This window comes from Phocoena sinus, chromosome 15 (assembly GCF_008692025.1).
Source record: "Phocoena sinus isolate mPhoSin1 chromosome 15, mPhoSin1.pri, whole genome shotgun sequence".
Lineage (NCBI taxonomy): Eukaryota > Metazoa > Chordata > Mammalia > Artiodactyla > Phocoenidae > Phocoena > Phocoena sinus.
The window spans coordinates 52,959,073-52,972,016 of record NC_045777.1 but is presented as its reverse complement, the minus strand read 5'-3'; the positions used below and the strand labels follow the sequence as shown (position 1 = coordinate 52,972,016).

Genomic DNA, 12,944 nt, shown 5'->3' with positions numbered 1-12,944 from the left:
GAATCTAAACCCCTCTTCCTGGTAAGGGCTTCTTGGGGTCTGAGATGACAGCAGCTGCTCAGAGGGAGAGACGGGCCTTTAATGGGTTGGCAAACATTTCACAGAGGTATCTGCTTGACAAAAACCAGTATGTGAGACGTTTTAACCCGATTAAAATGAAGCTGGAAAATAGTTAAAGGAAAGTTGCTAGGGGGAGGGGGTGGACAAACCCACCCACCGTCCCACGGTTGCTTGGCGGGACCCCCGTGGAGCACAAGAGGCTCCCCCTATAGATCGAGGGAATGTCGAGATATGAGAAAGTTTCCATCAGGGCAGACAGATTTCTCTAAGATTTTTGTTTCATTTGTTTTTAAGTTAGAATCAGTAGTTTCCCCCAGAAAAGGAAAGTAGCTGAGGAAGAAACAGAATGACAAAGAGCCACATCTTCACAGTACAATGAAATGATCTGCTGCTGGGTCCCTGTGCTGCAGGAACCACCCTGCCACAGGAGGGCCTGGGTCCACAGCTGGCATCCTCCCCAACCCCCGGGGTTCCCACTCCCTGGATGAAGCTGCTGTGAGTGTGCGGAGTGAGCACCATTCAGACCATTAGGAGTCCCACTCACGGATCCTGCTCTACACTTGACATGTGACCCCGGTGAACCCCGGAGCTCCCTGAGCACAGTCTCCTAGACAGTTGTGAGCATCCCGGCTCCGACAACACACCTCCTTGCTCCCTGAGGTTCTTTTGTGGGCAGCTCTGCGGGACATGCATTAGAATGGGGTACAGGCCCTGCAGCCTCTGTTTGCCAACAGGGTGTAGCCTTGAGCTGCTCATCTGTGAAGAGCCTTGCCCCCGGCCCCCTGAGACAGCCCGGTCCCCACGGGCAGTCCCAGTCCCCACTGGCCCTCCCACCCCTTCCTTCACAGCCAAGACCTTTCAGAGAGGGGATGCAGTGTCTGACTGGGGTGGCCTTGACTCCTGTCCAGGGAGTCCTTTGCAGCGGGTGTATGCTCTCTGGTGTCCAATAGGTTTGAGAGTCACTTTTGCATATTTGTGGCTCTAAAAGCTTGAAACATCATCCAGATGCAAAGCCAGCACACCGTGAGGAATTCCTACGAAGCAGATGGCCTGTTCTTCAAGTGCATCAGGTGTACTTGAGGAGAGAAAGATACTTAGGAGCAAGCTGATGCCAAGAGATGCCTGAAAACACAGGGCTGGGCAAGAGCAGACTCCTGGTGGCTGTCCAGTCTGTGATCAAGGACTTTAAATGATCGTATTCACTGGCTTCAGAACCCAAGAGAATAGGGACCAGATGTTTCAGTGTTAAGGACCAGTGTTTACTGAGCACTCCCCAACACTGCAGGCGTGTGTGGAGCCAAGTGCGGTCAACGCACGCACGCTCACACACGCAAGCCCTCACCCATGGCAGACATTGCCAGCCCCCATGGGTCCCCTCCCTCGGGGCTAGGACGTGGCCTCATCATCCTTCTCAGTTCAGCATTCTAGGAGGTTAGTGCCTTGGGATTAGAGCTGATCTAAAATACCTCTGACTGGCTTTACATGTGTCTCCTCATTCTGCCCTTATGATTCAATCCCATTTAACAAAGGAGGAAACTGAGGCTCAGAGAGATTCCCATACTATTATGTGGTAGAACCAGGATTCAGTCCGTGACAGTCTGATTTCAAAGCCAGTGCCTTTAATCACTGTGTTACACTTGTTCTCTAGACTTAACGTTTGAAAAGTGCTCAGAGAGGGCTTCCTTGGTGACGCAATGGTTAAGAATCCACCTGCCAATGCAGGGGTCACCGGTTCGAGCCCTGGTCCGGGAAGATCTCACACGCTGCGGAGCAACTAAGGCTGTGCACTTTAACTACTGAGCCTGCGCTCTAGAACCACAACTGCTGAGCCCACGTGCCACAACTACTGAAGCCCATGCACCTAGAGCCTGTGCTCCGCAACAAGAGAAGCCACCTCGATGAGAAGCCCACACACCGCAACGAAGAGTAAGCCCCTGCTCACCGCAACTAGAGAAAGCTTGTGTGCAGCAATGAAGATCCAACACAGCCAAAAATAAAATTAAATAAATAAATAAAGACTTAAGAAAAAGAAAAGAAAAGAAAAGTGGTCAGAGAATCTGTTCACTATTCCGTCGTGTCTTTACGAGATTGGTGACAGACAGTCCCTGGAGCCTAAGGGTTTGGCTCAGAGGGTCTCAACCCTCCACACACCCCTGCCGCTCCAGGCTGTATCCATCCTACCCTTGGGCCATCAGTTGGCCCCTGAAAAGGCTGTGTTCCCCTAGAGAAGCAAGCCTGCCACCACTACCACCACCAAAGCCATTTACACACACACACACACACACACACACACACACCTACCTGCTAGGGAAGACCTTGGGAATCTTGCTGGCCTGTCACGTGGACACACACACTTTTTTCTGGGGCTGTGGGGGTCACTTCATGCGTGTGGTAGTGGATTTTTTCTTCCATTTGAGATCATTGGCCCCATTGGCAACATGTTCTGAAGCTTAACTCAGTCAATACCAAGAGGTGCTTTAAAATAATTTTACTGTATGCCATTGATAATTAGAGCATCTTGCCCCTGTTAATAATGCCAGTTTTTTTCTGAGCTACAAGCAGATTTTACCTAGGTACTGCTGTTTGCTCGGACATGATACTCCCTGATTTGGCCAGCTCTTTTGGCACGTATAAATTTTTCACTTCTTGAATGAATACGAGCATTCGAATTTAATGGGTGCATTGCATCAGATTCCCAAATTACACAACTCTTTAGAATCTTTATTTCTTTTATTGAATACAGTACAGGCCTGAAATCTAACTTAGGATGTGATCTGGGTTATATCCTTGCCCTAAGGCACTAAGTGACATTTATTTTATTTAAATTTTATTATTTAAAATTTCTGAAATAATATCTAGCCTCCTACAGTGTATTCCAGTACTTAACGATTCTTACGCTAGGAAATTGTTTTTGAAGCCTAATAAGTCTGTCTTTTCCCCTGAATGCTGTCAGTTGCTATCTCAGTGGTGGTTGGTTCCTAGATTACCAGGTCATATTAAGAATAAGAGTACATTTATTAAGGATACACTGAGCGCCAGGAGCAATGCTAGGCTTTCTACTTGCGTATTCATAAATCCTTACAATATGTCTTCAAGAAAAGTGTTTTCACTCTCACTTCACACAGGAGAGAACCGAGGTGAGGGATTTGAACAGGGGTCCCCAAACCAGTAAGTAATTGAGGATTTGAACCCTGGTTTGTGAGAAATGAAAGCCTTGCCCTTTCTACTATCCCTGGTGGTACTTTTTAAAATTTTTTATTGAAGTATAGTTGCTGTACAATATTATATAAGTTACAGAAGTACAATATAGTGATGGACAATTTTTAAAGGTTATGCTCCATTTGTAGTTATTGTAAACGACTGTCTGTATTCCCTGTGTTGTGCTATATGTGGCAGTGTTGAGTCTTGCCTTGTCTCTTCTAGGTCAGCTAATTCCCGCAAATGAATAAGAAGGGCTAGGTCTGTAAGCTCGTCCCTCCGATTGTCCTGCTGTATGAGAACAGCTCACCTTCACAGAGAGCTTGAGAACCTTCGCTTAGTGTTTGAGTGTGGGTTGGCGGCTAGTTTGTTTAACAACAGCTTTATTGAGATATAATCCACCCTTTTAGAGTGTATAATTTGGTGGTTTTTAGTATGTTTGAAAGGTTGTACAACCATCACCACGGTCAGAACGTTTTCATCACCCCAAAAAGAAACCCCACACTGGTTAGAGTCACTCCCCATTCCCTTGTGTCCCTCACCACTGGCAACCACTAATCTCCTTTCTGTCGCTGTGGATTTGCCTTTTGTGGATATTTTATACGGATGGAATCCCACCATATGTGGCCTTTTGCGTCTGGCTTCTTTCACTGAATGAGTTTTCAAGGTTCATCCACGTTGTCGTGTTTGTCAGTGCTTCATCCCTTTGGATAGCTGAGTAATATTTCGTTCTGTAGATATACCCCATTTTGTTGATCCATTCATCAGCTGATGGACATCTAAGTTGTTTATACTAAAAAGTAGAAGCTGTTAGGGCACGTTCACATACAAGTCTTTGTGTGGTTTATTTTCCATTATCATGCTGCCAGTTCTTTTTTTTTTTTTTGGCTGCATTGGGTCTTTGTTGCTGTGCGCGGGCTTTCTCTAAGTGTGGCAAGTGGGTGCTACTCTTCATTGCAGTGCGCGGGCTTCTCATTGCCGTGGCTTCTCTTTGTGGCAGAGCATGGGCTCTAGGCACGTGGGCTTCAGTAGTTGTGGCACGTGGGCTCAGTAGTTGTGGCTCGCAGGCTCAGTAGCTGTGGTGCACGGGCTTAGTTGCTCCACAGCATGTGGGATCTTCATGGACCAGGGCTTGAACCTGTGTCCTCTGCGTTGGCAGGCGGATTCTTAATCACTGCACCACCAGGGAAGCCCCAGCCAGTTCATTTTTAACTCATCCTGAGTGGTTCGGTAAGCCTTCCATTTGGTTGCGCCTTCCATTTGGTTGCGCCATTTGTGTGACAGCAAATTGCAACAACAGCTGACTTGTTTGAATCACGTAGTGAGGTCATGTTGCCTGAGTGAGCTCCTATGGTCTTTGTTTTTCTCGTAGACCTGCCCGTCGTGCAGAATCATGTTTGCTCCCAAATTGGAAGCTGGCGCTGAAGGCGGAGCAGTCCAGAATGGCTGTCAGGAGGAGCCCAAGAAGAGCACCAAGGTAACCTGCTCTGGGCTGTGGTCCCTGTCAGTGCCTCTCCTGGTGCACCCACCTGAGGGGACATCCTGTCTGATCAGCTTCTCAGTTCCAAGGGCAACTCCTCTTGGGTGACACCATTGCATACCTTCGAGTCCTCTGGGTTTTGAACAGACCGATAAATAGCAGGATGGATGCTGACCTGCATGGGATACCCTGACGGGCAGTGAGACCTGCGGAGCTGGAAGCTGGACTCAATGGCTGGTGGGATGTGGATGTGGAAGGAGAAGAGGGGAACCCTTAGGGTGAAAGGTGGGGCGTGAGGAGGGCTTGGGTTAGGCCAGCAGCAAGGGCAGTGCAAAGAAGTCTCGCCTGGAGACCAGACCCAGGAGCCTCCAAGCAAGCTTCTGAATCAGGCGACTCTCCAGGGAGGCGCAAATCTGTCATCCTCATCCTCGGGTCATTGGCCCATGGACCTGCACGATGCTGGGTCATTCCACGTCGTCTGTGTCCAGTCACCCCTTCTTTTTTTTAATTGGAGTACAATTGTTTTACAATGTTGTGTTAGTTTCTGCTGGAGAATGAAGTGAATCAACTGTATGTATACATATATCCCCTCCCTCTTGAGCCCGCCTCCCATCGCCCCATCCCACCCATCTAGGTCATCACAGAGCACCAAGCTGAGCTCCCTGTGCTATACAGGAGGTTCCCACTAGCTATCTGTTTTACACATGGTAGTGTGTATATGTCAATCCTAAAAACCCAAAGCATCCTACCCTCCCCTTCCCCCACTGTGTCCACATGTCTGTTCTCTATGTCTGTGTCTCTATTTTTGCCCTGGAACTAGGTTCATCTGTACCATTTTTCTAGATTCCACATATATGTATTAATATACGCTATTTGTTTTTCTCTTTCTGACTTACTTCACTCTGTATGACAGACTCTAGATCCATCTACATCTCTACAAATGACCCAATTTCATTCCTTTTTATGGCTGAGTAATATTCCATTGTATATATGTACCACACCTTTTTTATCCATTCATCTGTCAATGGACATTTAGGTTGCTTGGGGTGACTGGTTATTAGAGAAATGCAAATCAGTCACCCCCCTTTCTTAAGCCACAGCCCTTACAGCTCTGGGTTTCCTTTCCCTGGATCCGCCCCTGCACTTCCTTCGAGTCCTCCTGGCTCCTGGAATGCTGGTTCTGTGGTCAGGAAACTCTGCGAGCCTCCCCAACTCCTGCCTCAGCCTTCCCCCTGACCTCCTTACCGGCTCTTCCCATGACACCACTGTCCTGGGCGCCTGGAGGTGTGTTTGGAGGAGCCAGGGGGAATGGGGAAAAGCAGACCGGCAGAAAGGCAGAGCACTCAGGTTAGAGTAGAGACTCAAAGGTGCAGGTTGTGGTGTGCGGGGCGCAGTCCAGGGTGCTCCGGTATGGCCGCGTTATGGGGGATAGTGCTGCTGCATCCCATGCTTCAGCCTCTGTGTCTGCCCCCACCCCCTTATCATGACACAGGCTTCTGGAGGACCCAGTTCCAAAACGCAAAACGGACTGCTAAGCCCTCCCCCGGAGGAGAAGCTCACCAACAGTCAGACCTCCCTGTGCGAGATCTTACAAGAGAAGGGAAGGTGGGCAGGTGTGAGCTTGGACCAGTCAGCCCTCCTTCCGCTGAGGTTCAAGAACATCCGGGAGAAAACGGATGCCCATTTTGTTGATGTTATCAAGGAAGACAGGTAAGATGCAGCCACCTGCCTTAAAGCGAAGATTTGCAGGTAGAAGCTCCCCGTTTTCTGAGTCACCTCACCCCCCATGCATTTGCCTTCTATTGTCAGTGTATTTTGAAATAATTTGAAACTTACAGAAAAGTGGCATGAATAATACAAAATATTCCCTTTATACCCTTTGCCCGATTTACCAACTTTTTTTGTGTGTGTGTGGTACGCGGGCCTCTCACTGTTGTGGCCTCTCCCGTTGCGGAGCACAGGCTCCGGACGCGCAGGCCCGGTGGCCACAGCCCACGGGCCCAGCTGCTCCGCGGCATGTGTGATCCTCCCGGACCGGGGCACGAACCCGTGTCCCCTGCATCGGCAGGTGGACTCTCAACCACTGCGCCACCAGGGGAGCCCCCCAGTTTACCAACTTTTTTTTTTTTTTGCGGTACGTGGGCCTCTCACTGTTGTGGCCTCTCCCGTTGCAGAGCACAGGCTCCGGATGCGCAGGTTCAGCGGCCATGGCTCATGGGCCCAGCCGCTCCGCGGCATGTGGGATCTTCCCAGACCGGGGCATGAAACTGTGTCCCCTGCATCGGCAGGTGGACTCTAAACCACTGTGCCACCAGGGAAGCCCCAATTTACCAACTTCTAACATTTTACTCTGCTTGTTTTATTCTCCTCACTCTCCCTGTGAAATTTATTTATTTATTTTTCTTAACCATTTGACAGTAAGTTAGATACATCGTGCTTTCTACCCCTTAAAACTGTATTTCCTGAAAACAGGGGTGTTCTTGCACATGATCATAGCTACCTAATTCAGGAAATTTAACACTGATGAGGTGTTTTCCCCAGCCTGCGGTTCCTATTCTGGTTTTGTTGTGTGGTCCCATGTGTCCCTCATAGCACGGTAGAGAATCACATGCTGTACCATGCAGTTGTCAGGCCTCTTCATTCTTTAAATCTGGGGCAGTTCCTCAGCCATTCTTGATCTTCCATGACATTGACATTTTTGAAACATGCAGGCCTGGCTCTTTTATAAAATATTCCTGAAGTTGGATTTGTGTGACATCTCCTCATGATTCTGTCCAGGCTGCTTGTGTGTCCAGATCCCATGGAGGTGATGTGTCTTCTCAGGCACCAGATCCAGAGGCCCGTGGTGCCCCCTTTGACCTGCATCAGGGGTAGTGATGTTGATCAGCTGGGCGAGTGTTGCCAACTTCTCCAGTCTGTACTTATTTTCTCCCTGTGACTAGTTGGCCATCTGTGGGAAGATGCTTTCAGATCATGTAAAGATCCCATTCCTCACCACACTTCCCTAGACTTAATCTCCATTGATGGTTCTTGTTTGAAACAGTCTTTACTATGTTGGTCAAAATGGCAGTTCTCCTGCTTCAGCGCTGACTGTGCATTTATCATTTGGGGCTTGGCATTCTGCAGTAAAGAAGAGCTCCTCCCCACTTATTACTTAATCTATCCATCTACAGATTTATAAATCCATATAAACCCTCACGGAGTCCTGTTATACTTAACAGGACATCATTTATCACTGTTCTAATTAGAGTTTGATGCTCTAGTTGTCCCGAGTCTGGCCTTTGGAAGCCTGCCTTCAGGCTGGCTCCTGTGTCCTTTCGACACGGCTCCTTCATTTGTTTTGAGTGATTTCTTACTTTCCAGTACAACAGGCTCATTTTATATCTTCCCTGCCCCAGCTCAGGAATCAGCCGTTTCTCCAAAAGCCCTGGCTCCTTTTAGTGAAAAACGGTATTTACATATGTTAGTTATTAATGTTTAATTTAATGTCATTGTAGTCAAAGGCATACACTATGTGACTTCATTCCTTTTACATTTATTGAAACTTGTTCTGTGGTCTCACATGTGGTCTGTTTTGGTAAACATACCATGTGCGTTTGAAAAGAATGCATATTTTGCATTCTCAGGATGTTGTGATCCATAAACCTCAATTAGGCCCACGTGGTTGGCAGTAATGTTCAGATCATCTGTCTCTTTACTGACTTTTTTGTCTCTTGTTCTATCACTTATTGAGATAGGGATGTTAAAATCTTCAGCTGTGGTTGTGGAATTGTCTATCTCTCTGTAGTCCTGACAATTTTTGTTTCACGTATTTTGAAGCTCTTTTTTAGGTACATACACATTTATGAGTGTTATATATTCCTGGTAAATAATCCTTTTATCATTTTGAAGTGTCCCTCTTTGTGCCCAGTAATACTCTGTCTTGAAGACTGCTTTATCGGATATTAACATAGTCACTCTAGCCTTCTTATTCTTACTGTTTGCATACTACATCATTTTCCATTTTAAAAAATTATAACCTGGGTCTTTATATTTGAAATACATCTCTTTTGGGTCTTGCTCCTTAAATCATTCTGACAATATCTGCCTTTTTTATTATATTTTAATATATTTATTTGCTTTTTAGCCATACCTCTTTGCATTATTTTTCTTTTAATGGTTGCTCTAGGCAGTCTTATATTTTTATAGTCTTCTTATAGTTAATATTGCATCATTTCACTTTTTTTCTTTTCATAAATTTATGTATTTGTTTATTTTTGGCTGCGTTGGGTCTTCGTTGCTGTATGCAGGCTTTCTCTAGTTGCGGTAAACGGGGGCTACTCTTCATTGTGGTGTGCGGGCTTCTCATTGAGGTGGCTTCTCTTGTTGCGGAGCATGGGTTCTAGGCATGTGGGCTTCAGTAGTTGTGGTGCAAGGGCTCAGTAGTTGTGGCTCGTGGGCTCTAGAGTGCAGGCTCAGTAGTTGTGGTGCAGGGGCTTAGTTGCTATGTGGCATGTGGGATCTTCCCAGACCAGGGTTCAAGCCCGTGTCCCCTGAATTGGCAGGCAGTTTCTTAACCACTGTGCCACCAGGGAAGTCCCTGTATCATTACACTTTAAATGTAGAAATCTTACAATTGTATAGGTACATTACTTTCTTCTCATTCCTTATGTTAGTTTTCACATGTATTGCATCCATATACATTATAAACTCCAACCTCCAATTCCAACCACTTGGTAATCTCAGGTTGGTCTCTGTTGAGTGCTTTTTTGTTGAGGATGGATCATGGTTTCCTGTTTCCTTGTTTGTCTAGTAATTTTGGATTGCATTGTGCACATTATGTACAATGGTTAGAAAACCTGGATTCTGTTACATTCCTTTGAAGAATATCAACTTTTAGTTTGTTTTAGTAGACAGTTAACTCATCTGAACTCAAACACCAAACTCTGTCTCCCCTGAGGTGGGCAGCCACTATTCCTTCAGCCTTAATTAGGCTTGTAGTCTGCCATGCACATGTGTATTTCAGGGGTCAGCCAGAGATTTGAGCAGAGCCTATATGCAGAACTTGGGGCTCCCCCTTCTCTGGTCCTCTCTCTCTGGAATGTCCAACCTCATTTTCCATTGGTGGGCATGCTAAACTCTATTTTCTGGTTTTCCAGGTCAGTAAAACTGTAGTTTTTCTGAGTTTTAGCCATCTTACACGTGGTGCTGACTAATGACTCTCTTTAGGCAAAAAAAGAAAAAAAAAAAAAAACCCACAAGAAATTCAGCGTGTTCCAAGTGTGGCTCTTCTCCATTTTCTTACTGCTTTGGTCAATTGCCAGTGCCTTCCAGGAGTTGTTTTTATATTTTGTTTAGGGTTTATAGTTGTTATCTGAGAGACGATTGATCTAACAGGAGCTAATTTCCATTCCCAGAAGTGGAACCTCTCAATATTAATCTCAAATGAGCAGTGTATTTTATAGTGTGGATCCTGCTACTTGACTGCGAAAATGAAGCCATTACATTTCCTTCTTATGGCTGCTTTGTTGTTTTTCCCTCTGTCCATACTTGCCAAGTGGAGGGGAGAATAGGGGGTCAACATTAGGGGATAGAATTTTCTCTTTTCTAAGTCTGAGAGCTCAGTAAGGTATTGCACACTTAGCACAAAAAGAGAGCCCACTCTGCTTCAGGGAAAGGAGGAACTACAGTGAACCCTACTGTGTGTCAGGCACATGATAGGCTCTTTACAAATTTCATCGGATTTAATTCTAGTAGTTATTATGTGAGGGAGAGAGACATCCCACAGCTGCATTTGCCTTCTGAAATTATGCTAACATTCCCTTAAATTTATAGTAATTTTCTGCAGGATAAAAAGGATATGACTGTTTGCTAGCAGTCCGTAAAAGAATGAAAGAGTCACGTAAAGCAGGCTTGATTTCTCTGCTATTAAAATCATTGAGCATTATCATTTCACATGCAATCTGCATATGTGACAGTAGCACCAAAATTACACTAACTATAAACACAATTTTGTGATAACAACCTGTTAGCAGTGACAGTGGTAATTACTGTCAGTACTCTGAGTGACAGGACAGCCGGTTCTGAATTATGTTTGCAAGGAAGCCTCCAAATCAACATAAGTATGCTCAGTACAGGGATCTGCTGGTCCTTTGGAAGGGAGCATTTTATAGAACAAAAAAGCTGCTGCCTCCTTCTATTCTAATTCTGGACGTTAGGAAGATGTTTTCAAAAGCACGGTTCTGATGATGTGTGTTATGTTAGTGGTGAATGGGCATTCTTTTGTGGAGGTGAAACCTAAAATGGGATTATGTCTAGAAGCATGAAGGACTTTCCAGAGACATGTTCTAAAAGGGGCAGTTGAGCAATGTCTATTGTATGGTGACTTTTAGGTACAGCTTTTGTGACACGCTTCACAAATGGCGTTTCAGTAGGTAACTGTGATCTTCTGATAAAATAAATGTAACGATTGTGCTGCACATTGATTGACTGCATTTATTGTCTCTTCTAGCCTGATGAAAGATTATTTTTTTAAGCCACCCATTAATCAGTTCAGCTTGAACTTCCTGGATCAGGAGCTAGAACAAGCCTACAGGACCAGCTATCAAGAAGAGGTGCGTGGCTTCTTATAATTTTACCAAAGACATGCGTCGTTTTCACTGCACAGTTCATGTTTAGTCTTGTGCTTTGGAGGCCATTTTTGTTTTCCTGAGTGACAGGAAATTGACGGCTCATATTGATTTCCCACAGTCTGTAAGCCCTAAATTTCACCTGTATGTGAATTTATCTTCACAAGGGAGAAAATCCCAAATATCTCTACAGCAACCCAGGCTTGTCATCTCCCGGTCCCTCTGCTCTGCAGCTGGTGCATCCCCAGGTGCCCTTGGCCGTGCTCCAGCCCCTGGAGGCCTAGTACGGGGTGAGAGGGGTGAGGGGGGAGCTCCAGCCCCACCTATTCTCTGTTCTCAAGGAGGATTTCTCCCCCTGTTCCCTGTCGGCTTTCTTCCTACTGAAATGGGACAAGAGCTGAGAGGGCTTTCACCTTGCTCGGCTCTCCCGCGTGCTTTGGTGCTGAGCCCTCCTCTACCGCCCCTCCCCTGCCTTAACTCCTGTTGTCCTGTAACTCTCAGCCCAAACATCACTTCCTCTAAGAAACTTTCCCTTGCCCCAGACTGGATTTTTTCCTCTGTTATACTGTTTCTCCGCAGCTGCATCCCAGTTTGTAATCTCTTCTTGTGGGACTGTTGAATCATATGCCTCCTCCTGGACTCTCCACTCTGGGAGGCAGGACCCTGTCTCTCATCTCCACTCTACGTGGCATCCAGTCCCCACACCCACAAGTGCTCAGTAGGGCTTGGTGGAAACGATGAATAAATACGAGAACCTAGAGCCTGGTTTGAGTTCCAAGAAGCCAGCTCTCTGCATTTTTCCCAAATCTAACCCAGCTTAGTGTTCCAAGGTCAAAAATGCATACCCTCCCAACCCCAGAGCCAGAAGGATTTCTCATTCGACTCCATTCGTTCATCCAGCAGATCATCCCTCAGTGTCTGTTACATCCAGGCCCTGACCAACCCCGAGAGTCCCGGTGAACCAGACAGGGCAGTTCATGCCTGTGGGGTTGAGTTTCGTCAGCCTCCTGGGTGGTGAATACCGTTAATACCCCAGGCGAGGCTCTCTTGTGGACTTGGGAGTTGGTTGGTTGGTGCCTTTAAGGCAAAACAGCAACCTTAATCCTCACAGCAACCCTTCAAGGAAGCTTATGATTATCCCCATTTTACCAAAAGAAAGCTGAAGCCAGGAAAGGCCGAGTGGCCGGCTAGGATTGGGCACCTGCCTGATTCAGGGCCAGGAGCTCCCACCCACTCCCGGTGCTGAGTACAGAGCCTCCCCAGCAGAGGGCACAGGTCACCAAATGCTCACTGAGCGTCTGCACCTCCGGGTCCTACTCCTGGGGCTGGGGTGTAGCGTTGACAGACACTCACAGGGAAGCAGTAACCCGGCAGAAATGAGAATCCAGACCCAGGAGCCCCATAATGGCCGCAGAGCACACCGACCCCAGGTCGAGGGCCCAGAAGGAGCCCGTGTTAGTGGGAGGACTAGCAATTAACTGAATTAAGGAACATTCCAGAGAGGGGCCAGCACCTGCAAACCTAACCTTGGAGATAAGACAGAGCCTGGGTGCATCCAGGGAGCTGTGGGCGCTTCTGTCTGGCAGACGGGGTGGAAG

At 46.8% G+C, this 12,944-nt stretch overlaps 1 protein-coding gene across 1 annotated transcript in view; it reads left to right on the top strand.

Moving 5' to 3' along the window:
- Positions 1-12,944, top strand: part of ADCY9 (adenylate cyclase 9) — a 133,537-nt gene that overhangs the window by 94,866 nt on the left and 25,727 nt on the right. Inside the window, exons 4-6 of the mRNA XM_032606056.1 lie at positions 4,631-4,735; positions 6,231-6,448; positions 11,229-11,331. Of these exons, the coding sequence (XP_032461947.1) occupies positions 4,631-4,735; positions 6,231-6,448; positions 11,229-11,331 (426 nt within the window). The remainder of the gene's footprint in view (positions 1-4,630; positions 4,736-6,230; positions 6,449-11,228; positions 11,332-12,944) is intronic.